General features: G+C 40.3%; 4 protein-coding genes across 5 annotated transcripts; 2 read left to right on the top strand and 2 right to left on the bottom strand.

The window, feature by feature from the left end:
- Window positions 1-468: 468 nt before the first annotated feature.
- On the bottom strand, window positions 469-6367 carry psmc3 (proteasome 26S subunit, ATPase 3). The gene is made up of 3 exons (XM_028574589.1): window positions 6322-6367; window positions 1592-2611; window positions 469-932 (listed from the first exon to the last, which is right to left on the bottom strand). The coding sequence occupies exons 1-3, from the start codon at window positions 6337-6339 to the stop codon at window positions 594-596; spliced, it is 1377 nt and encodes a 458-aa protein (XP_028430390.1). The 5' UTR covers window positions 6340-6367; the 3' UTR covers window positions 469-593.
- tbp (TATA box binding protein) lies at window positions 3721-11013 on the top strand. 2 transcript variants are annotated; one of them, XM_028574609.1, is made up of 9 exons: window positions 3721-3839; window positions 4340-4577; window positions 5018-5192; window positions 5389-5569; window positions 5863-5950; window positions 7330-7421; window positions 7646-7813; window positions 8104-8198; window positions 9761-11013. In XM_028574609.1, the coding sequence occupies exons 2-9, from the start codon at window positions 4527-4529 to the stop codon at window positions 9838-9840; spliced, it is 930 nt and encodes a 309-aa protein (XP_028430410.1). In that variant the 5' UTR covers window positions 3721-3839; window positions 4340-4526; the 3' UTR covers window positions 9841-11013. The 2 variants fall into 2 exon arrangements, with proteins under 2 accessions (XP_028430410.1, XP_028430400.1); XM_028574599.1 differs by having other exon boundaries at window positions 3721-3845.
- A 2345-nt stretch (window positions 11014-13358) lies between these two features.
- On the bottom strand, window positions 13359-18607 carry pdcd2 (programmed cell death 2). The gene is made up of 8 exons (XM_028573964.1): window positions 18225-18607; window positions 17453-17561; window positions 17158-17214; window positions 15265-15453; window positions 14947-15105; window positions 14734-14834; window positions 14479-14592; window positions 13359-13767 (listed from the first exon to the last, which is right to left on the bottom strand). The coding sequence occupies exons 1-8, from the start codon at window positions 18420-18422 to the stop codon at window positions 13588-13590; spliced, it is 1107 nt and encodes a 368-aa protein (XP_028429765.1). The 5' UTR covers window positions 18423-18607; the 3' UTR covers window positions 13359-13587.
- A 1009-nt stretch (window positions 18608-19616) lies between these two features.
- rhoua (ras homolog family member Ua) lies at window positions 19617-23668 on the top strand. The gene is made up of 4 exons (XM_028573975.1): window positions 19617-20240; window positions 20761-20819; window positions 22105-22293; window positions 22876-23668. The coding sequence occupies exons 1-4, from the start codon at window positions 19955-19957 to the stop codon at window positions 23158-23160; spliced, it is 819 nt and encodes a 272-aa protein (XP_028429776.1). The 5' UTR covers window positions 19617-19954; the 3' UTR covers window positions 23161-23668.
- Window positions 23669-24060: the final 392 nt, after the last annotated feature.

Here is a 24060-nt window from a genome sequence, read left to right as displayed (position 1 = left end):
GGGGAAAACTGGAGTACCCGGAGAAAACCCACGCAGACACGGGGAGAACATGCAAACTCAACACAGAAAGGCCCGGGACGACCAGGGTTCAAACCCGGTACCTTCTTGCTGCGAGGCCACAGTGCTAACCATCGGGCCACCGTGCTGAGTAACCTCACACTGCCTCTGCTCAGGAGTGACAAATAAAACATTTATCCAACCAATTATGTTATGTGTCTAATTAGTGTGAAGTGTCTAATTTTCTGGAAATGTTTTAATATGCTTCATGTTTTTTCTAAATAACACAAACTACACGCTTGCAAGTGGGAACCTACATTGGACTGAACGAACACTGGGCTCCAGCCCAATGAAGACTGTGCTTCTCGGTTTAATAATATACCATCTGTGAGATTATTCTGCGCCTCCTGGAAGAGTGAAAACACAAGACATTCCTATTTATGCTCAGCAGGAAGAAAACACAACACTTAATTATGACATTTTATTTCTTTTTATTAACCCAAGTAAATCAGCAACTGTAACAAGTGTTTACTCAACAACTGTTTTAATAATCAAAGACTCTCTCACACACAGACGCGGACACGCAGGCAGTGTCCTCAGGCGTAGTACTGAAGGTTGGCCTTCTTCTTGGCTTGAACCTCCAGGATTCCCTCCATGTAATCTTCATGGTTCAGCTCCGTGGCCCCGCGGCGCAGCGCGATCATGCCGGCCTCCACACACACAGCTTTGCACTGGGCTCCGTTGAAGTCGTCGGTGCAGCGAGCCAGCTCCTCGTAGTTGACGTCAGGACTGACGTTCATCTTGCGGGAGTGAATCTGCATGATGCGAGCTCTGGCCTCTTCGTTTGGCATGGGGAACTCAATCTTTCTGTCCAGACGACCTGAACGGAGCAGCGCAGGATCCAAGATGTCCACTCTGTTGGTGGCAGCAATCACCTAGAAAAAATAAATGTATGTAGTTATACTGTAGTCATCATACTGTATGGTGAGGATTAAAAAGACAGGAAAGTTGGTGCTTCATTTTGTTATAAGTACAACAATCATTTTAAACTTGGTTGTTTGAGATTAGAATCCATTACACTTTTTAATGAGTAGTTTGTAAAAGCATTTAAGTTTGAGCTGTCCTGTGTGCCCATATATACAGCTGGGCAATATATCGATATTATATCGATATTGTGATATGAGACTAGATATCGTCTTAGATTTTGGATATCGTAATATGCCATAAATGTTGTTTTTTCCTGGTTTTAAAGGCTGCATTACAGTAAAGTTAAGTAATTTTCTGAACTTACCAGACTGTTGTAACTGTTCTATGATTTGCCTTTACATACTTAGTCATTATATATCCACATTACTGATGATTATTTATCAAAAATCTCATGGTGTAAATATTTTGTGAAAGCACCAATAGTCAACTCTACTATATCGTTGCGGTTTTGATATCGAGGTATTTAAAAAGTAACACCACAGAGAAATGACCCCGATGAGTCCGATTTCTCCCATAATAATACTCGAGGATGTCAATATACTGTATGCATGGTGTATATAGACATATACGGTTATTATACAGTTTTTTTTGGTGGCAGCATATTTACCTTGACCTGCATGTTGGGCTGAAATCCGTCCAGCTGGTTGAGCAGCTCCAGCATGGTCCTCTGCACCTCTCTGTCTCCAGCCTTCTCGCTGTCAAACCTCTTGGTCCCGATGGCGTCCAGCTCGTCGATGAAGATGATGGACGGGGCTTTCTCTTTGGCCAGTGCGAAGGCGTCTCTCACCAGCTTGGCTCCATCTCCGATGAACATCTGGACCAGCTGTGGACCGGCCAGCTTCAGGAAGGTGGCCTTGGTCTGAGCGGCGCAGGCCCTGGCCAGGAGGGTCTTCCCAGTGCCGGGTGGCCCGTACATCAGGACGCCCTTGGGTGGCTGGATGCCAAGGTTTTCAAACTTCTCCTTGTGGTTCATGGGCAGGACGATGGCCTCCACCAGCTCCTGGATCTGCTTGTCCAGCCCTCCGATGTCGCTGTACTGCTCCGTGGGGCGCTCGTCCACCTCCATGGCCTTGACTCTGGAGTCATACTCGGTGGGTAAGGTCTCCAAGATCAGGTACGAGTCCTTGTTGACACCCACCAGGTCTCCGGGCTTCAGCTTCTCGGCGTCCACCAGCCCGATCACGGGCAGGAAGTAGGTCTGCCGAGTGGACGTCTTAATGACGGCGCACTTTCCTTTCCTCTGAGAGTCCAGGTCCACGTTAGCCCCGTCCTCCTCCTGGTCGTTGGGGTCCACGTCCAGCAGCTCGATCACGTTGGACACAAGGTACGGCAGGGTTTTGTTCACCTTTATCTTCTCCGTGTTTTCTTTGATTTTATCCTTCATAGCCTGCAGCTCGTGGGTCACCCTCAGCACTTCGCTCTTCATAATCTTTATCTCGCTGTCGAGGAGACGAGTTCGCTGAACTATCTCGTCTGTGGACATTTTTAACACTTCTTCGCCGATTCCATCTTCCACTTCGTCCCAAACTGATTTGTCACTCAGGGACGCCATCTTTGCTCTGTCTGTCTTTGGGTGAACTGTGACACGGCGGAACATAAAGGTTCGACTTCCGGAACAGCTGCACAACTTTTACACACACAAAACAGTCACATGAAATATATTGTAGACATTGTTAAAAAAAATAAAAATCTGTCTTTAAGCAAAATTGCGTTTTGTAAGTAATCTATTTGATGCCGACGGTTCATTGTTTAGTTATGAACTATTCAAATTGTTTTATAAACATACGATTAAAAAATGTATAAACGTGATACAAATTCAACTCAATGTATGAGGAATTTATCAAACTAGTCTTAATTGCATTCTTATTTTTAAGGTCTCTAGTTTTGTTACATTGATGCAGTTATAGATTTACTTATTGTGCATGTGGAATTTCCCTAAGAATAAAATTAACTGTACTGTTTTTTTCATCTCATTATCTTTAAAACACATAAAAATGTCTTTATCCTGAACTTGAATTATTTTCCCAGTTTCCATTTTTATAAAATGTTAAACATTAACCCAAAAATATTCTGGTATGTATACAGCGATAAAAAAACACATGACAAATTGTTTATTCTTCTAGTTCAAGTGCAAGAATATTCAATATCAAGTCTAAATCAGGGAAAAGGTTTTTGGGTTAACATGAGAGGACATCAAATGTTTACACAATATGTGTCCTACAAATCTATATTTCTCAAAATTCTTAGGTATTGAAAACAAATGTAATTTTTGCATCAAACCACAATCTGTTACACATGTATTTTACAATTGTATACATTCAATTACTTTTGGACTTGAATGACACATTATATCTTGCGTAAAACCATAGACTGTTAATATTAATATTTACAGTCAATGTGTAGAACTAATCATAATATCAACATTGGGTGTAATAATATGATTTTATATTTTAACACATGATAAATATAACATTTAATTCATTGTAAACGTATTGGTTTTATTTGGTATATTTTTTTTATGTTTTATATGTTCTCTTTGTAGAAGAATAATGTATGTTTTTTGTCACTTATTATAACTTTGTATTATTGAATTTTTTTAACACTGTTTTTATGTATTTATTAAAGTCATATTCTTGTTTCTCTGTATCGTTATCGTTATAACTTATAACGAGTATTTGTCTGAAATGGTATTTAATTAAATGTTGTGTTTTTTTAATAAAGGTGTTGAAAAAAAAAAGTTCTACTTCCGGAAGAAGCCGACGAGGACTCATGAGCGCCGAGACACAAGACTTGAGGATGAAACAAACCTGAGGCTGAAATAATTTGGTTTGTGTGGTGGTTTGAACTTCGAGAGTGTGAGTGTAAGTTGACGGGCATTGCACTGTGGTGCACTGGCAAATGTCTAAGTTATTTGCAACTACTTTTAGCACACAAAGTCACTTCTTTAACTGCAGCGACAACGCGTTTGACTTAATGTTAGCTAGTGTTGCTAATATTAGCTCTGCGGCTAACTTCAGCTAGCCAGTGTGTTGGTGTTTCATTTTGGAGGTTGTCAAAACATCCCGCTAGAAGACTACTTGGATAACGTTATAGACACATTTGTCACCCTTTTTTTCACGCTAAACTACTTAAAGTGCACATAATGCACTGGGGCCAAAATGAATGAACGAGCTAGCTCACGTTAAATGATGTTAAAGCTTAAGCAGTGAATGTGTTCGCGCCATCGCTGCAGCTGCACACGTTCAGCTTTAAGTCATTTGGAAGTTCTTCGCTTAACTTTGACAATCCACTGTGCTAAATAACTACCAGTAATACAGCGTGTCTGAGTAAACCTTGGTTCTGTCCATCATTTCAGTCACGACATAAGGGACTGCCAAAGAGAAGAAACAAGAAGAGGGTGTTTCTGCAGAGTCCAGTCCGCTGTGCTTGTTGATATTTTTCTACTGTAATATAATCTCTACACGCACAACTTTGAGGCACCTGCTGTGTGAAGTTACTTCCTGCGGTTGGGTGGCAGTGAATTAACGCGAGGAGCTAAAGAGATGGACCAGAACAACAGTATACCACCCTTCCAGGGGCTGGCCTCCCCTCAGGTAACAACACTAGTTTCAAGTATTTTATGGTTAAGACATTTTAAAATAAATGTGCCTTCTCACCAGCGCAAGCTCCTAGCTTGCTGTAGCTGCCCAGCACATCCATGTTAAAATACTTGAAAATAGCTAGCCAAACAAATTTAACATGTGGCTACAATGATTTGAAATATGTTTTAAATCCGCTCTTAATTCAGTTACTTGCTACTTTCACAGATAATAATAATAATATAATACAGCCAACGTTTTGAACCTACACCTCAACCCATATACCAGTGTTATTTAGATTAGATAGATTATTTATGTAAAGTGATGCACAGTGAAAAACATTGTGACAATGGTGAATTTTTGCATTATCATTTGTCAGTATCTTTTGCTCCTAATGTGGCTTTTCTGCTCAATTCCCCAACTCTGTTATTGTTTTGTTTTGTGTCCTTGTGCAGGGTGCCATGACCCCAGGCATGCCAATCTTCAGTCCTATGATGCCGTATGGCTCAGGTCTGACGCCCCAGCCCGTCCAGAACACCAACAGTTTGTCTATACTGGAGGAACAGCAGAGGCAGCAGCAGCAGCAGCAGCAGCAGCAGCAGCAGCAACAGGCACAGCAGACAAATGCAGGTACGACGCATACTATAGTCATAATCCATCCTTTCCCAGCGTTATGAGGTGAGATCATAATAGCCTTAGAATTGGAGTCCTCCCCATTTATATTTATTATTCTGAGGAAATAAAATGATCATCCACATCTGAACCGTGGTTTAATTATAACATTGGTTCATATGATCGAGGAAATAATACGTTCTTTATTCTCCAGGCCTTCCTGGAACGTCGGGGCAGACCCCTCAGCTTTACCACTCGCAGACAGTTGCAGGCTCGACCACCACAGCGCTACCCGGGAACACCCCGCTCTACAACAACACCCCGCTGACACCCATGACCCCTATCACACCGGCCACACCAGCCTCGGAGAGCTCTGGAATAGTACCGCAGCTACAGTATGTATCCTGTCAAATGGAAAAGTCGCCAAAGTATCAGTTTATGCCACTTGTATCAATCACACTTTGAAATTGTCTAGCTACGCGCGCACACACACACACACACACACACACACACACACACACACACACACACACACACACACACACACACACACACACACACACACACTTTCCCTTTATGTTATGTTAGTCACTGGTAACTGTCAAGTTAAGCTTGAACAATTCTTTCTTCTTTCTGTGTATCTTACTTATTTCTTTTCGCTATGCTTTTCTTATTTTCACTTCATTAGAAACATAGTTTCTACTGTAAATCTGGGCTGTAAACTGGACTTGAAGACCATCGCCCTGAGAGCCAGGAATGCAGAGTACAACCCAAAGGTGAGACTGCCACACATGAGTGATCAGCTCTGTTTCTCAACAATGGGACTTTTTAGGCAATGGTGCTTAAAAGAAAATTACTGCTCATTTCAACCTGCCGTATTTCCCATAAATGTTTCTATTGTGGCTCTTTGGGTCATGCTAACTTTGCATTCACCATCTATGTTGTAGAGTGGCAGGGACATAACAACAAATATCAGGGCAACCAATCGCATACAATCGCCAGACAGGCTAACCGCATAGGGATTATCTACATCCCGGTCTACTTGCATGTCGTTTTGTTTATATGTGTGATTCTCTCAGCCACCGTTGTAATTTTGGGTCATAATGTGTCCCACAAAATGTATAACCAGATACCAGTGTTTACAGACCTTTTTCATGGCAGACATTTGGACTTGTCATAGCAGGAAAGGAACAGGGGATACTAATTTTGTTAACGAAGGCTCTGTTCCATTAAGTCTCCTAGTAAGCATTCACAGTGAGCCAGCATGCATAATACCAGGACTCTGGAGCTAGCTCACCTAAATGGAATGCAGTCATATATAATGTTATTAATAACACCTGTGCTCTTCCTGCAACAACATGTGTGTCAAAAGGTCCATTGTGCATAGAGATGGCCCGATACCACTTTTTTGCTTCCCGATACCGATTCCGATACCTGAACTTGCGTATCGGCCGATACCGAGTACCGATCCGATACCAGTGTGTCATATATTTTATTATGTTTTAACAACTGTATACTACTATCCCTGTATGGATGTGATATGATTTCTATCTCTGTTGTCGGTCTGGCTCAGGTTAAACTCTTTGTGAAACATGAACAAATACAAACAATGAATGCCCCAGAACTTTCTTTTATTCTCCAGTTTGACAGTCGGTTATAACGGAAAAAGAACATAAATAAACTACTTTAATGTAGATTTTCTTTAGGGCTTTATTACGTGGTATCGGATCGGTGCATAAACTCCAGTACTTCCCGATACCAGCGTTTTAGGCAGTATCGGAGCCGATACTGGTATCGGTATCGGAACATCACTATCATTGTGCATGCTGGCTCACTGTCCTGTCTTGGTAGGTGGCGAGTGCAAAGTTAGCATTAGCCATAGCGTGCGTCACAATAGCTACATTTGTGGGAAATCCACAAGGTTACAAGAAATGACTAATGATTCCATGATCTTTTTTTATTTTAGTACCGTGATGCCAAAATTTCCTCAAAACTGAATGGTCGAAATGTTGCCAAACTATAAGTTATATATGTATGCTAATCCCCCACACACACACACACACACACACACACACACACACACACACACACACAACTATATTTCTGTGGAAGCACTGCTAGCTGAAATAATAATCCCGCTCCTTATTTCTTGTAGCGTTTTGCTGCGGTCATTATGAGAATACGAGAACCCAGGACCACTGCTCTCATCTTCAGCTCTGGGAAGATGGTCTGCACTGGAGCCAAGAGGTCAGAATACGAGTTATTTGCTGATCTTTCATGTGCTGAAGTTCATAATAAAAAGCCATATTTTCACAGTAGCAATCTCTGTAGTAGGGATGCTGCCTTGCCCCGTTTTTCAATAAAATGTTCTCTACCTTCTTGCCTTGTATCTTGTCTCCTTTCCTCTCCTTAATACTTGTCAAACATTTTTTTTCCCCCATAATCCGCCTCGCATCGACTCGCCTCTCTAGTGAGGAGCAATCGAGGTTAGCTGCCAGAAAATACGCCCGTGTGGTGCAGAAGCTCGGTTTTCCTGCAAAGTTCCTGGACTTCAAGATTCAGAACATGGTGGGAAGCTGTGATGTAAAGTTCCCCATTCGGCTGGAAGGATTAGTCCTCACACATCAGCAGTTTAGCAGGTACTTGTTTGTTTTATGTCTTGTGTAGGTAAAAGCCATGGTTCCACATTTCTGCTTTTTTGAAAGCACCAGCATATGACCGCTGCGTTATCACAATTTCCTGCTTGTGGCCACAAAGTGGTGCCACAGATGAGTCTAGATGGGGATTATTCTTGTTGACTTGCTCCTATAGAAACAGAGTATCATCTGAAAGCATTTATGTGGAATTGGGTGCAACTTGAAATTGATGCATTTTAAAAATCAAGCTAATACTTGTAATGATTTAAATAAAAATAATTTGTCTGTTTCAGCTATGAACCGGAGTTGTTTCCAGGACTGATTTACAGAATGATCAAACCCAGAATCGTCCTGCTCATCTTTGTTTCTGGGAAAGTTGTACTCACAGGTAAGACCTGCTCCTCCTTGCTAATGGCTTCACTTCACTCATTATTAGTTCTGATCTGAAGTTACCCCTTGCTCTAATCACAACTATGTTAGAGGTAGGGCTGTCCTCGACTAAAGATATTCTTTGTCGACTAACACTTATAGGATTTTGTTGACTAATCGATTAATTGATTTAATTGACAGAGCTGTGCGCTTTGAGAGGTGGTTAAGACTAGAAAAGCACAATATAAATGTAGTTAATTAACCATCTGTAGTTTCCTGAAATAAATAATTAAGCATGAATAAGCATAAAAAATGACTAATCTACTAAAGAAATCTTAGTCGACTAAGACCAAAACGACCGATTAGTCGCCTAATCGACTAAGAGGTGGCAGCCCTAGTTGGAGGAGAAAGTTAATGTTTGTTAGTTTGATCGAGCTTCTTATTTGTTGTCGTAACCAGCCTTGTGCTGCTCTTTCTCGGGTCACAGGATATTAAAAACTGATCATTTGAGTTTTTTGTGCACAGTTGATGTGACAGATGTAGCCCTCTTTTAATCTGCATTTATTCTTTAGTCCTTGGGAGACACTGTCAGTAATTCCCACTCTTCAGACGACACAAATAGAGCTGTACTGGTTCAGTTTTTTTTTTGATGCGGATACTAGAGGTGTGAATCTTCACTAATATCCGATACGATTACGATTACCATGTCAGCGATTCAATATCACGATGCGCCAAATACATTTTTCTATTAAAGCCATGTAAGATATTTAATTCATAGCTTTTCAAGCTTCAAAAAACATTCTGCAGTGCTCTAATACTAAATAAATTGGAGACATAAAACTATACAGAACTGAGCACATGGCACTTCCTGAATATGCAAAACATACCAGAATATGTAAACCGAAATGTTGTTAGGCCTACATTAAATTGTAAACTGAAATAATCGATTATGAGCATGCTGATTATCGATGCAGCATCGTCCATGTCCACGATTCAATGCATCGATTATTTGATTAATTTCAACACCTCTAGCGGATACTATGCGTGACGAGATCTTGCGAGATGAAGCGTTTACCTTCTTAAAGGTAAAAGGTGTCTCGCGATATCGGTATACAGGTGAGGACCAGCAGCCTTGAAATTAGCATAGAACGTCTCCCGCCCGTTCTCCAAAGCACTCTCTCTCTCGCTCTCGCTCGCCCGCGCCCGCAAAACCTTTCAGCGCTCGTTTTTATTTTGGGACTTTTCGATCTTATTTTTTCATTGCAGTTCTTTGTAAAATGGTGTTAAAATCTCGTCTCGATCTCGTGAACCCAATCTCGTGTCTCGTCTCGTGAGCTGGGTGTCTCGTCACACCCCTAGCGGATACTGAGCAATATTTTAGGGTTAACATTTGTTTTATAATTTTGAGAATTACAATAGATAAATAGTTGTAAAAAACTAACCTACAATAGAACTAGTTAGAAATGGAAAAGATATTCCATAACATGATGTCAATGGGTATAATGTTGGTCTCTGTCAGTGTTCTAGGCATTGCCGGTGTAACTCATTGTAATGAATAATATCTGTGTTTTGGTTTTTAAGGTGCCAAGGTGAGAGCAGAGATCTACGAAGCGTTTGAAAATATTTATCCCATCCTGAAAGGCTTCCGCAAGACAACGTAGAACCTGCAGCTCCTTCTTTTACCTTATCTCCCAAACCCCGACTTTTTTTTTTTTTTTTTACAGATTTTTCTTCTTTTTTTTTTTTTATTCACAAGAAGTGTCAACTATATGTTGACCTCTAAAAGTGGACTGCTGTTGTACAGGGATGCGAGTCATCATTGTTTTTCTGGGTTTTGTCCCTCCAGTTTTTTTATTTAATTTTCTTGCCGTGCTTTGATCACAAGTCGGCTTTTTCTGTTGTCTTGATCCCATCCCTGATTGTACATAAGACTGTAAAGAAATGTAAAAAGCGCTTGTTAGAAGAGAAGCAGTCTGATAAGGACTGTTTTTTGTTTTTATTTCATGCCATTTTAAATAGTTTTGTACTCGACATTTTTATAAATCGTTCACTCAGTCCCCAAATTGTATCAAGACATGTTGGGGTCTGTCAGACCCACATTCCTATTAACAGTATTTGTTAAGATTTTAGTGGAGTGGCTGTTAATCTCAAACCAAATCAGTGTCTTTTACATTCAAAACAATTGGATCTTGGTCCTAATTTCATAAGTGCTGTAAGTTGATTCCCTCTAAATTCAAACATTTTGACATGAAGTCCAGTCTGTTAAGCAGTAGCTGAAAGTGGATGCTCTTAAATTTTAAATAAGTTAAATAAGTCCTGCTGCTAAAGTTGTTGGTTAGTTCTTTGAGATGTGTGTCACTTGGTCTGGGTTCCTAAAACATTTGTACTTATGAATCAACCAGAATCGGCCTCTACTTTTACTTCTCGCTTGCATTCACGAGCACTAAAATATGGCATATTAACTGCATTGTGTTGCCATATTTTTTTTTGGACATTCAAAAATATATTATGTTTTCTTTTAAATAATTATTATAGGAAAATGTGAATCTGCTGGTTGTTGAAATTGCTGGCACTTCTTGGTGAACTGGTTCCTGGTGACCGTCCGTTTCACCATGCGTGTCTGCCACCTGACGTCTGTATGGGCAGCAGAATGGCAAAAGAGTTAAAGAATCAATACTAAACTACATCTAGTACATTTAATCCTTTGCTCTGTGATTCTGAGTTTAGCAGCGGACAAGCAGGAGACCAGGAAGCCCTGTCCCATCTCGATGCAATTCTGCTTCTGAAATTGTTAATGTGCTGCACTGTGCATTAATAAATGTGTACATACTGGCTATCTTGTTATAAGCTGCTTCTTTTTCTACAGTAATGTTTTTCTGTTGTTTCATCCAGTGAACACAGTGTGATTAGTTTGCTGTCCTAAGTCTACTGGACGAGCAGAGAGTTAGCGGGAAAGGCACAAATACGGTCATCTTGGTCACAATGTATAGTAGATATGTATAAGTTTTTTTTTTGTCGTACCACTGAGTAAATATGCTGATATTTTGGTGGCTGAGTTTTATTGAACTTGTGGGGAGACAACAAAGTCAAGGGTCAGTGTAACGCTTATCAGTTCAATTTTCTAAGCACAAATGGAAATTTGGAAAAACAGAAAAATGGGTTCAAATATCCAATTTTTCATTTTTTTTTCCACCATGACAAATTAAAAAATTGGATCTTTTAACCTGTTTTTCCAATTTTCTGTTTTTATTCAGAGGATCAGAAATTTAGAAAATTACAAAATTGCGTCTGGGCTCCAATTATTCAATACTGCCATGGTATTCTCTTCCTCTACTTTGTGGAATATGCAGGTCATTAACTTCATATGGACCAAAAAATAAATAAAAACTGATAGACTTTGGGGTCAGAGGTGCTTGCAACTGATGATTTCGAGTGTGGGGGGGTGTAGCTAAGCGGAACAACGAAATGAGCGAATACCATTGCAGTATTGAATAATTGGAGCCCAGACGCAATTTTGTAATTTTCAAAATGTCTGATCCTCTGACTAAAAACAGAAAATTGGAAAAACAATTTAAAGATCCAATTTTTTATTTGTTAAGGTGGAAAAAAATGAGAAATTGGATATTTGAACCCATTTTTTTTTTTTTTCAAATGTCCGTTTGTGCTTAGAAAATTTAACTGATAAGCGTTACACTGACCGTCAAGCTGCACATTGTATAGATTTAAGAAATGCCAGAGACGGTGATATAATAATTTGGTTACTTATTTACCACTTGCTGTACATCAAAGCTGAGTGTAATATAATTTTCAGCTTATTAAAGTAACTCAGAGCCCCATCTGTGTAGGCTTTAACCCAGTGTCTTTAGTTATTGAAACCATTTCCAGGCTCGATCAGATTTAATTGATTGTAATATTCTGGGCTGATATTGATGTTTAAAATACCAATTTGGCCAATTGCCAATACGGATTTTTATTTTGGTTGTCTACTCCTTTTGTGCCAGGGAAACAGAAAAATCATTATTAAAAAAAAACAAAAAACATTTAACTGTAACTCTATTATACTGTCTTTGAATGAGCATGGATTCAATCATACAAATGACCTTTAATATATTCTTATCTCACGTGAAAAAGATTCCTTTTATTGAAAAATAACTCCTTTAAAAGCCTTTTTCATCTATTTTTTTAGGCCTTTATTTTCACAGGACTGATGAAGACATGAAAGGGGGGGGGGGACATGCAGCAAAGGGCTGCAGGTCGGAGTCAAACCCGCAGCTGCTGCGTCAAGGAGTAAACCTCTATATATGTGCGCCTGCGCTACCAACTGAGCTAAACCGGCCACACCATCTTTCAACATAACATTCAGCGGGCGAAAAATGTATGCAACAAAATATTAAAACCCTAGCCATTATTTAAAGTGAGGCTGTGTAACTGACAAAAAAAAAAAAAAAAACATTATTCCTCTCACAACTTAAATTCCTAAGCAATAAAATGCATCCTTGTTCAATCCAATAGACTGAGTGCTGCTACAGCCTCACTGGTCTGCAATGACCGGTATCTTATAGCAGCTAATGTTAGCAAACTTTCGAGAGATATTGCTGTGTAACATTATTCGGCCAGTTTGCTGAATTAATAGGTCTTCTTTACTTGCGCTACTCATACATTGTGTTTTAGCATTTATCATTATCTTGTAATTGCCATGACTTGTTTTGCTATTCAAAAGTTACATAGTCTCTCTTTAAACTTTCTTTGCTAAATTAGTTTCATGTAGCACAAATATGATCTTTCTGAGACGTATATAACCCCTGATTTAATTTATACCTGCCAGTTAAGATGACGTGGCAATAATGTAAGTGGGGGACATAATTGACAGGTCATATTTTAACTGTACATTACCCATCTTGGACGCACTAAAAATTGCAGAAAATCTGATGAATGCTTGTTCAGATAACTTTGTTAAAAACCTTATTGTGTGATGATAAGGCACAAGGTCATATTTTATTTGTTTTGCTGGCTATAAGCTTTAATATACAGTATCTACTGTATTTTGTAGCACTGATAATGGGAATAACCCACTAACCAAATAGGCCAGAAATACCACTGATGCATTGCATACTCAGTATAACAGTATCTAAAAGTGTCATAGAAAATGTTTGGAAGTGGCAAGAAACCAGAACCAGAATTCGCATTTGACCATCTGAATTTAATTAATCCAGGCCATGAATATCCAGCCTTCATCGTTCTTGATAGTGTAGGAAAGATAAGTGTGATCATTTTCCGCTGGTTTTTAATTAGATCATGCCCAGTCCACTAAATAAGGAGTGACAATGCAGGTGTGATTACTCAGGTCAGCGAAAACCACTTTCCTCACTGCTGAGTCTGAGCTTTCATGTGCATCAGCGTGACATGTATTATGTAGATTTAATCTGTGTGTGTTGATCTGAACTGAAGTCCTGTTTCCAAATGAACTCGGGGCAATACTGGTCGTCATGGTTACAGCTGGCAGAGCACGTGTAGACAGCCAGCGTCCCCCAGTCGATACTGGCGCCTGTCGAGTCCACACACAGACAGTTTAACAGCTGTGGCATCACCTAAAGACACACAAACACACACACACAGGATTATAATATGTATATGATATACACACTGCAACAACTGGACTGTGACTTGTGTGGAGAGTCACCGACACAAACTGCCACATACTTAATCCAGCGCTCTCAATTTTTCAAACAAGCTAAGGAACTTTTTAACATCCATTACATAACTTACGTGAGTTTTGACACGTTACATAATAAGTATTTAAACACAAAAGTTCAAAACTTTTGTCAATGTGGACATGCTGTATATCATTTGATTGGTTAAATTCTCTGCAATTCAATCATTCAGTTCATTTTACTGAAATCATAAGCACCAAAGCATTATTCATAATCTTAGTGCTCATGCTATTTTCTTCTTGCCCACAATGAACTGTGGAAAGAAACCTCTGGACACAGTTTCAGATACAAGACATAAAGCGGTCCCCAGAGGGATAGTAACTGCACTTACATGTAAACTTTGACTAAATCAACCACTGCTATTGACAGTTCCTGCACCAAATGTTGGACATTTTTGAACATTCCCACAACTCAAAAACCAGTGATGGTCCACTTAGTCACTCCGAATAACAAAATACACCTTAACTTGGCTTGTTTCCCCATCACAAACATGCACACACAAAACTTGATATACTTGGCCCACAATAAAAGCATGTTGGCATGCAAGACTGTGGTGAGTGAGAAGGTGGAAGGAGAAAAAAGGACTACCTGAAACTCAAACGTCCTCTTGGCACCACAGGTGCATGCTGGGATATCCTGATCTGAAGGGATGTGCTGAGAAGAGACCCACACGGGGCAGCCCCCTCGACTGTAACGCACCACCTGAACATAACATAACAAAATACTGTGAGATGGACACAACCGTAGATCATTTTTAACTTCACATTGTCAGTGTGAGGAGTGACTCGACTTGATTGTGTTCATTCAAAGTCTTTTCCATATTAGTTTTTTTTTTTTTCCTACCTGGTGTGGTTCTGGTGCGATCCTCTTTTTAAACCGCTGGAACACTTTGTTGTCTTCAGTCTCATGCATAGCCATCTCCTCCAGGTCTGTCTCTGCCAGGGCTGAAAGAAGAAGCAACAGAAAGTCAGGAGTGAAAGGAAAAATAATGTCCGTGAATTACTTCAATAATGTGACCAGTATTGTTATAGTTATCAGACATAATTAAAAGCTTACTTTCTGCTAAGGAGGGACAATCAACACTCGCTTCCTCCTCTTCTTCTTCTTCTTCAGCCTCCTTTGTGTCTCCCTCCTTCTTATCTACTTCTTCCTCAGGTTCAGTGACCAGCTCAGACTCCGGGAAGAGGAAGGTCGAGGTTGTAACAATGGACGCTTCTATACAGACAGACAAAGACACAGCGGAGACATTAAGTCTTCCTCGTGGCAGGAGTTGACAAAAAACTCTGCAACTCTAAACTCAAAGTGCAATACGTACACGACATCGGAGTGTATTGAGGGGAAATATACGTGTCATTTCTAATCCAATACACACACCTTGGTTGCAACACTCCCTCTTGTGTGAGTGTTTCCAGTGGAGGGTCTGGTGGTGTTTGCCACAGTACGTTACGGTGTGACAGCGGGAGCAGGCTTTGTTGCCGGGGCAACCGCACACCCAGCATAGTTTAACTCCAGAGACGGACAACACACTCTGGTCCGGTTCAGGATCGCTGGGGGGTTCATCCTCTGACAAATAGAAATATATAACTTTAAAAAAATCCCCCTGAAAATTCTTCCCTACCGTGTTGTATTAGTTTTTTTTTCTTTTTTATTGCTAAACGGCAGTGGGCACAACTGAAGCCACGTGTGCGAAACTAACTACAGTCTGCACTACCAACAGTCACCTGAGCAACAGTTCACATCTCCTGCAAAACTCATACACAGCAACACAACTCCTCACACACACACACACACACACACACACACACACACACACACACACACACACACACACACACACACACACACACACACACACACACACACACACACACACACACACACACACACACACACACACACACACACACACACACACACACACACACACACACACACACACACACACGGTAAAAACACTAGCATCAAACACCAATACACAAATTACAAACTTCTCATCTGTACAGTTTGAGTGACTTCACACTACTCAATAGTTTCTTTAAAGCAAAGATATAGATTTTATAATATACCAATTTTACGTAAGGTAAACAAGAAGGAATGAAAATCAGCAGTTTGTTTCAATATAGTATTTTCTCTCTAGTAATTTATGGAATTACTGGAAAAAACTAAAGGTACATAACAGTAACAAAGAATAGTGTGACTAATCCGGTCTCTCTCCAGCATCATGTGGCGAGTTTTCTTCATCACATTAGATGTCTGCATCATCTCTAAATACAAATGAATGTGGTGTTTCCATTGCTTTCACCTCCATTACTTTCTGAAAAACAGTAAGAACGCAATAGTATATAGTAAAGATATAGTGTTTTTCATTTCTTTTTTTATAGCTGTGTACATAACCTCGGACATATTGGTATCTTTGCTCTTTTACCGGTTTCTCTCAAAAGGTACAGTGTATAATTGTTTCATTCTTATTTGGTGTTTGTATACAAAACAAAAAGGCTTTCTGAGCTTTCTCTGTATAAATACCGTATATGTTCACTAACTAGTCTAAAATAAGACACCTACTTAGGCTTTCAACTAAAATTGCAATCAGCAGTGTTTGATAGGCACCAGGTTGAAATCTAGGCTATTCTGTTTTGAATGTGTGGTTAACAGTTTTGACAGCAGTGTGTTAGCATTTGAACAAAGTGCTGTAAATCTACAGTGTTGTGCACGTTGTGGTTAAAGTCATGGGATAAGTGTGTAGAATTTTGAAAATGAACCAGAGTTTGGTCCACATGAACTGCTGCTGTGCAGACTGTAATTAGAGTTTTGCACATGTAACTCCAGTTGTGCCCAGTCTCCTTTAGCAATCGAAAAAAACTGTAATGCTTATGTATTGGCTCTCTAAACATATAAGTATTGATAAATGACACCTCTCAACTCTACTTAATGTATGTAGCATTATATATCCTTTATTTAACCAGGTAAAAGTCTCATTGAGATTAAAATCTCTTTTCCAAAAGTGACTTGGAAAAGAGGGCAGCATAAACAATAAATACAAACAATACAAACATAACAGCCACACACTACGAATGAGAGCACAATAAAAAAAAATATAAGAAAAGTTATAATGTATAAATAGGTACCATATTTAAACAATTTTGGCGAGAGATTTTACCCAATCACATTTACCCAAAGTACTATTTTCTCGATCCTTTAAAATGGCTTTAATTCCCATTGCTGACAAAGAATTATACTTTTACTGACATCCTGACAAAATACACCAACCTGGTGGAGGGTTGTAGGGGTAGAACTCATTCCTCCTCGGTAGCTGGCTTCTGAGAACTGAAAGGTATGAAGGATAGAACACAATGTGTCAGAAAACTTGACTATATAAACTATATTTCCTCTTTGAAAAAAGCCCTTGACAACAGATACAAGTGTTTCAAAGTGTGACGAGGAGAAGACGCGGGGAAGGGAGCGAATAAATCAAAGCAGATCAAAAACTAAAGAGTTAGTCAGTCCTGTTATCAACAAACATGGAACATGACAAACATTACAGGAACAATAATGTTGCAGGTACCTTTCAAACAGCGGCTGTCGTTGCACGTGTAGCACTCATGAGTTTTGCAGCAGAACAGGAAGAGCGTTCTGTGGAAACTTCTGTCCTGACCAGAAATGGGTGCGTAAACCTGCAAGGAAGATGGAAGAGGTAACTTAATACTTGATCTGGTTTTATAAGGAATAGGGCTGAGATGGGTATAAAGAAGTTAACTACTAGGTGGACACAAAAGTGAGTAGAATTGCCAGTTTGGGCTTAAGTATTATTTTCAGAGGAAATGTGCCTTATATCATATTATGTCTCTGCTTTTATATCAATTTCTAAATTTGTACAAAAGTCCCTGACAAATGTTAATACAAGTTTTTCGTGGCAAATTTACTCTTACTTGAATTGTGTGTGGGCCTGTGTTTTTCTATCTGGGTATATTGTTAAATTCAAATATTTTATTATGTTGTTCCCCGTCTTGATTGTAGGGTACTGTTTAAAACTTAAAATAAGATTAAATAAATCAAAGTAAGCAGCTGATACCTTTTGGACTGACAAGCAAACTGTCCCTAAGTTGAGCACTTAGGGACAGTTTACTTGTCAGTCCATGATGCATATCAATTTCATCAATGTAGACATTTCAGCTCTGAACAGGAAAATATCCCTAAAATATATTTTATTTTTTTTCAGCAATTGTCCTTTATTTTTCCTCTATGAAAGCAGCTCCAGAGTTTCTCTCTGCGTGACGTTATCGCTGTCCAGAGTCCAGTTGAACCCGCTGTCTCCCTCCCTTCTCCGAGACACTAACCTGCAGAAGGAAGGCCATGGGCAGGCGGCATATCTCACACTCCAGCCCGGCCGGTGAGGGCAGGCCTGTCTGGCTGAGCCACGCCGGTTTCCCCCCGACTTTACTGGGGAACTGCGGGGACAGAAGCTGCCACGGCTCCGCCTCCTCCAGGAAACCCAGAACTACCTCCGCCGAGGACAGCTTGCTATCACCGGACATTTTAGAAAGGCTATCTGTCTGTCAAGTAAACAGTTATGTTAACAAATGTCCAGAAGAAACGAAGACTTCTTCCAACCTCCCACAACACAACCATGAGTGTATTAAGAAAACACAACACATGAAACGCTGGTGCAGTTCAGAAAAACGTTCGTGAGAAAACACTGACCGTGTTTCGTTCCACAATCCTCGAGGCTCTCGTTGTAGAAATATTATTATACACTAGCTATAAAGATTCATATAGATTTGTATGGTATGTGGGGGAACATGGTATTATTAGCTTACCTTGCACTCTGAGACAAAGGTTATTGTTTTGTTTTTTTAAATAAGCTTTTAATGTGGTTTTATTATTGTGTCATTTCTTTTTTTCATCCGTCCACAAGATGGCGGTCAGTAGCATGTTAAAACCTATGGTTAAAACGTTTCTAAGGCTAATTAAATCTTTGGGTATTTAGCACTTTGAGTTTAGAAGAGCTCAGATAGACAGAAGTGGTGGAAAATAAGTAAATACAAGTACTGTACTTCATTAAAATGTTGAGTTATCTGTGTTTTGATTGAATATTTCAATTGTATGATACTTTCTATTGCACTTCATGCAAAAGGACATATTATAGGCTACTTTTTACTTCGTTAATTATTACTATCACTCTAGATAGAAAGAACAGACTGTATTTGATAAAGCTGGGCAAGTAGACTTAAACAGAAGAAAGGCAGGGGGAAAAGAGAGGAAAACTTAACTTTACGTTTATACTTGTTACAGCGAACCTTCCTAAAGGTTAGTTGAAGGTAAAAAAAAACTAACCTTAAGAGAACCTTTAGGGAACGTTCCCTGGAGGTTATTTCAAGGTTCTACAAAACTAAACTTAAGAGAACCTTTAGGGAACGTTCCCTAAAGGTTCTTTAAAAGTTCAACAAAAAGAACGTTCCAGGAAGGTTAGCTGAAGGTTCCAAAATATTTTACCTTTAGGGAACGTTGTTCCCTAAAGCCTATGTGTTTGCTGGGAATTCTGCTGATTTAGGGTATGATGGAAAATCTGAAAAAAATATTATATTTTTTATCTCTCTCTCTCTCTCTCCCTTTTTCTCACTCTCTCACTCACACACACACACGCACGCACACACACACACACACACACACACACACACACACACACACACACACACACACACACACTGATGTGTTGATGATGTCATTTGAAGGGGAGTTTGGGACGGGTCTGTCCATTGGACGACTGGACGGACACAGACTGTAACAAACGGCTAACGTCAATTTTATGCTCGCTCTTTTAATCGGACTTTAATTCACATTTAAATCCACTATGACGCTTACAATGGACACAGTGTCACTTTGGGGGCTGTGTGTGGTGAACAGAAGCTCAGACGTTTTGTAATTTAACCATGGAAACTAAAAGCCAGCGGACAGCAGCGACAGCAAAAAGTCAGTTGACAACCCGCAGATAATAACCGAAGAATGGACGATGTGAAAACTGGCCCGAACCGGGACTGAACCTGCTACCCGGGTCTCCTCAGGCTACATGTCACCCTCCTCTCCGTGCCAGATGCCTTCGCGGGGCGACGGGGGCTACAAGCCGGCACCGGCGTCCCCTGCCCCCCCTGTCCCACCGAGGAGGGTCAGGGGCTCCGGCAGGACGCGGCGGTCCGGAGCAGGGACGGGGTCAGCGGGAGCCGGAGCAGCGGAGAGGCGGGTGAAGTGTGTGCTGGTGGGAGACGGAGCTGTGGGGAAAACCAGCCTGGTGGTCAGCTACACCACCAACGGGTATCCCACCGAGTACGTCCCGACCGCGTTCGACAACTTCTCAGGTAAAGGATGAGTTAGCGCCATGTAATTAATTCAGGACAGCTGCATGAACACGTTTGACCATCTGACTGGAAAGCGCTAGCTAACCCTGCTTCATAGTAAAATGTTTATTAAGACATTATAATGGACCAGCTATCAATACGCAAAGCACTCTGTAAAATGTCAAATTTAGTTTACATGTCACATCATGTGAGTTAATAGTTTAATTCATGTAACCACTTTAAAGTTGTGACCACAGAAATAGTTTTGACTTTTTTTTAATGATTTCAACAAAAGTTATCAAATATAATATATTCATATTCTGTGGATTGACCATTCAGTTCATTGACTAATCTTTCCTTTACTGTATTCACTTTAGTTAAATAGTTACCAGCTGGTGTCATTGGATTATGTGATTGTGTAAGACACAATTGGCCATATGTGTTTTTCCATTGAATATCTACACTATGTCACATTGTGTGTCTGTGTGTGTGTGTGTGTGTGTGTGTGTGTGTGTGTGTGTGTGTGTGTGTGTGTGTGTAGCGGTGGTATCAGTGGACGGGCAGCCAGTCAAACTACAACTCTGTGACACAGCAGGACAGGTCAGTGATGTCAACACACACACACACACACACACACACACACACACACACACACACACACACACACACACACACACACACAAACAGGGAGAGAGAGCAGCAGCATTTCCTGTTGTTGTTTTATTTGTGTTTGAAACAATGCCTCTGACCAGAGGAAGTGATGAAGAGACAACAATACTCTTTCTTTCTTTCTTTTTAAGGTCTAAAGTAGTGTGCTATAACACAAATTATGTTTGTGTGTGGCATTTTTTGCCTTTATTTGATAATTTACATTGTACAGCTTGACAGGAAACATGAGAAGAGAAAGAGGTGGTATGACATGCAACAAAGTTCCCCGGTTGGAATCAAACCGCTGTGGTTGCATGGTAACCCCCCCAACCATTAGGCTACCCCACAAAGCTTTTTTAATTGGAAACTAAAATACTTAACAACAACAACAACATCTAGTTTTTTGTCACGGCAACTCAAAAATGTTGCTAGAGTGCACGTACAGTATATTTAAGTTTTGCTGCTCTATCCACATCTATTTGATTTAACAGAAGCGTGACAATCTACTTTGACCAACATGGTGTGCATTAAGATAATCGGCACATAGACATTAAGACTAGTCCTAAACTAAACATTTTTTACAATGAATAGCTCAGTTAGATTCCATGTTAGTTTTGGTGGGCCCGGTCTCTGTCCAGGAGACTGTCTGGTAGGTCTTTCCTAGGGAAAAAAACCTCAGGCACACAGGAAGTGATGCATTTTACATCTCTGTTTGCAGAAGCATCTGTTATCTGAAATAAATACAAGAGAAAAAACTTTCTTCTTAAAATGAGCTTCAACTGGTTATACTTTGAGCTTATGTTCACATTGAAACACAAAAGTAAGCTTTTAAAAAAGATAAACAGAACTTGACCCACACATGTTCTGTGGAGGAGCAACTGTTTGTATCAGTGTGTTTTCAGATGTGATGGCAGAATGAATGCGAGGATCACAGGCAGAGCAAGGGTAGACTCAGAGAGAGAAAGTCGGAGAGAAGAAACTAGACATATCCTCGTAGTTTATCATCTCATTCACACACTCGTCATTAAAAACAGATCCCTCAGTAGCACCAGTAGTTGTGTTTGGATAAACATGCTTGGCAGGATGTGCTGCATTAGCAATACCTCTGTATTTATGTCGAAATACTCTAAAAAGCATCGCTGTGCTGGTTGGTAAATTATCGCATTTATTTTTTGTGAAATCTCTTCATCCTCAACACTTTTCTCTCTTTCTTCTTGATCTCTCCCGGCCTCTCCAGGATGAGTTTGACAAGCTGCGGCCTCTGTGTTACACCAGTGCAGATGTGTTCCTGCTGTGCTTCAGCGTCGTCAGTCCCGCCTCCTTCCAGAATGTTCCTGAGAAGTGGGTTCCAGAGATCCGGAGACACGCGCCCTTCGCTCCGCTCGTCCTCGTTGGGACGCAGTGTGACCTCCGAGAAGATGTCAAGGTGGAGTACATTTATTGACGTGGAGTACAAGTACTCGCCATACGCCAGACAAAATAACGCCTTAATTCTGACAAACGTGAAACAAAACCACTGGCATTAATAGAGGCTAAACGTCTTTATGATCTAAATGACTGTATCGCGTTACTTTAAGAGGCCTTTTTTACAGCAGACATTTTAACACCTGTCAAAACAGGAAAATTACTGATAACATTAACGATAACTGTTGTATTCAAGTGTCCCTTTATGCCATGACAATGTGGCAGTTCAATCACATTAATATAGCACTTTTAACACATTATTTGTTTTATTATATATATTGTTATTAATATAATATTTTGCCAAAAATGTCAATGCCAATTTTGACTCTGAGGATTGATTTTGTTTGGTATAGCAGGAATTTCAACAAGAATTATCAGCAAATCTGAAGATACAAAACCTATGTAGGGTGCTTAGCAAATGCTCAAAACTGATCAAATTATCATTTATGGAAGAAAACACTGCATGTGTATCCGTCCTGTCTCCTCGACTAATAAATTAGCAGATACAAAAGTATATTAACAGAGTGTTTCCTCTTCTCTTTAGGTTCTCATTGACCTGGCTAAGTACAGGGAGCGACCTGTGGACGCAGCAGATGCCCGGGACTGTGCAGTGGAGATCGGAGCTGTGGCTTACATGGAGTGCTCTTCCCTGACCCAAAAAAATTTGAAAGAGGTGTTTGACACGGCCATACTGGCCAGCCTGCAGAACTACAGCTCCCATAAGCACACGAGAGGGAAACAGAAACGACGAAAAAAGCAAAGGCAGACACCGGACAAGATGAAGAGTCTGTCTAAGTCATGGTGGAAGAGGTACTGCTGTGTGGCCTAGAGCAGACCTGTGAGGAGTTTGGGTCAAAGACTCTTCTGATCTTCTGTTGACTTTATCCTGGTCTGGATTTAGCTGGGTTTAGGTTCTGCCTGGACTGCCTGATGTTGAGCAGGACCTCAACTGGACTATAGCTGGGAACCAAAGTAAGACTGTCATGGATCTAAAATGTTTTACTTTTTGTTTTTATTCAATGGTTTTAGTCTTATCATGGATGAGATTTACTACTGAGCCCAGCTTGGTTCTAACAAAACCTGCTCTGAAAATACAGTAGTACTGCAGTGGTACTCCTGCCTCTTCTGGAAAAAAACGGATACAAACAGGTAGCTAGCAGACTAGCAGAAGACCCTCTAAATGCCATAGTAGATGTGACGATGTTGCTTTTTATCAAACCGGACCAGTTTTGAATAAGAAACAGTTTTGTCTGTGTTTAACACATTAAAAGGTCCCATGGCATGACAATTTCACTTTATGAGGTTTTTTAACATTAATATGAGTTCCCCCAGCCTGCCTATGGTCCCCCAGTGGCTAGAAATGGCGATAGGTGTAAACCAAGCCCTGGGTATCCTGCTCTGCCTTTGAAAAAATGAAAGCTCAGATGGGCCGATCTGGAATCTTCTCCTTATGAGGTCATAAGGAGCAAGGTTACCTCCCCTTTCTCTGCTTTGCCCGCCCAAAGAATTTGGCCTGCCCATGAGAGAGAGAGAGACATCATGGCTTTCAAACAAGCAAAGTGGCAGTTGGTCAAGGCCACATATCCTGGTCACATGCATAATTAACTGTGGTGCAGCCTATAAACCTAATCTGAAACCTGGACCATGGTTTACCTTTTATTTTAGTCTCGATCTGAACTATTTACGGCATTATGTCCGGCTTGGTTTTTAGTGTGGTTTTCTCCACATC

The sequence above is a fragment of the Perca flavescens genome, chromosome 1, assembly GCF_004354835.1.
Source record: "Perca flavescens isolate YP-PL-M2 chromosome 1, PFLA_1.0, whole genome shotgun sequence".
Taxonomy (NCBI): domain Eukaryota; kingdom Metazoa; phylum Chordata; class Actinopteri; order Perciformes; family Percidae; genus Perca; species Perca flavescens.
The sequence above is the reverse complement of the archived record's forward strand: the minus strand, read 5'-3'. Positions and strand labels throughout refer to the sequence as shown.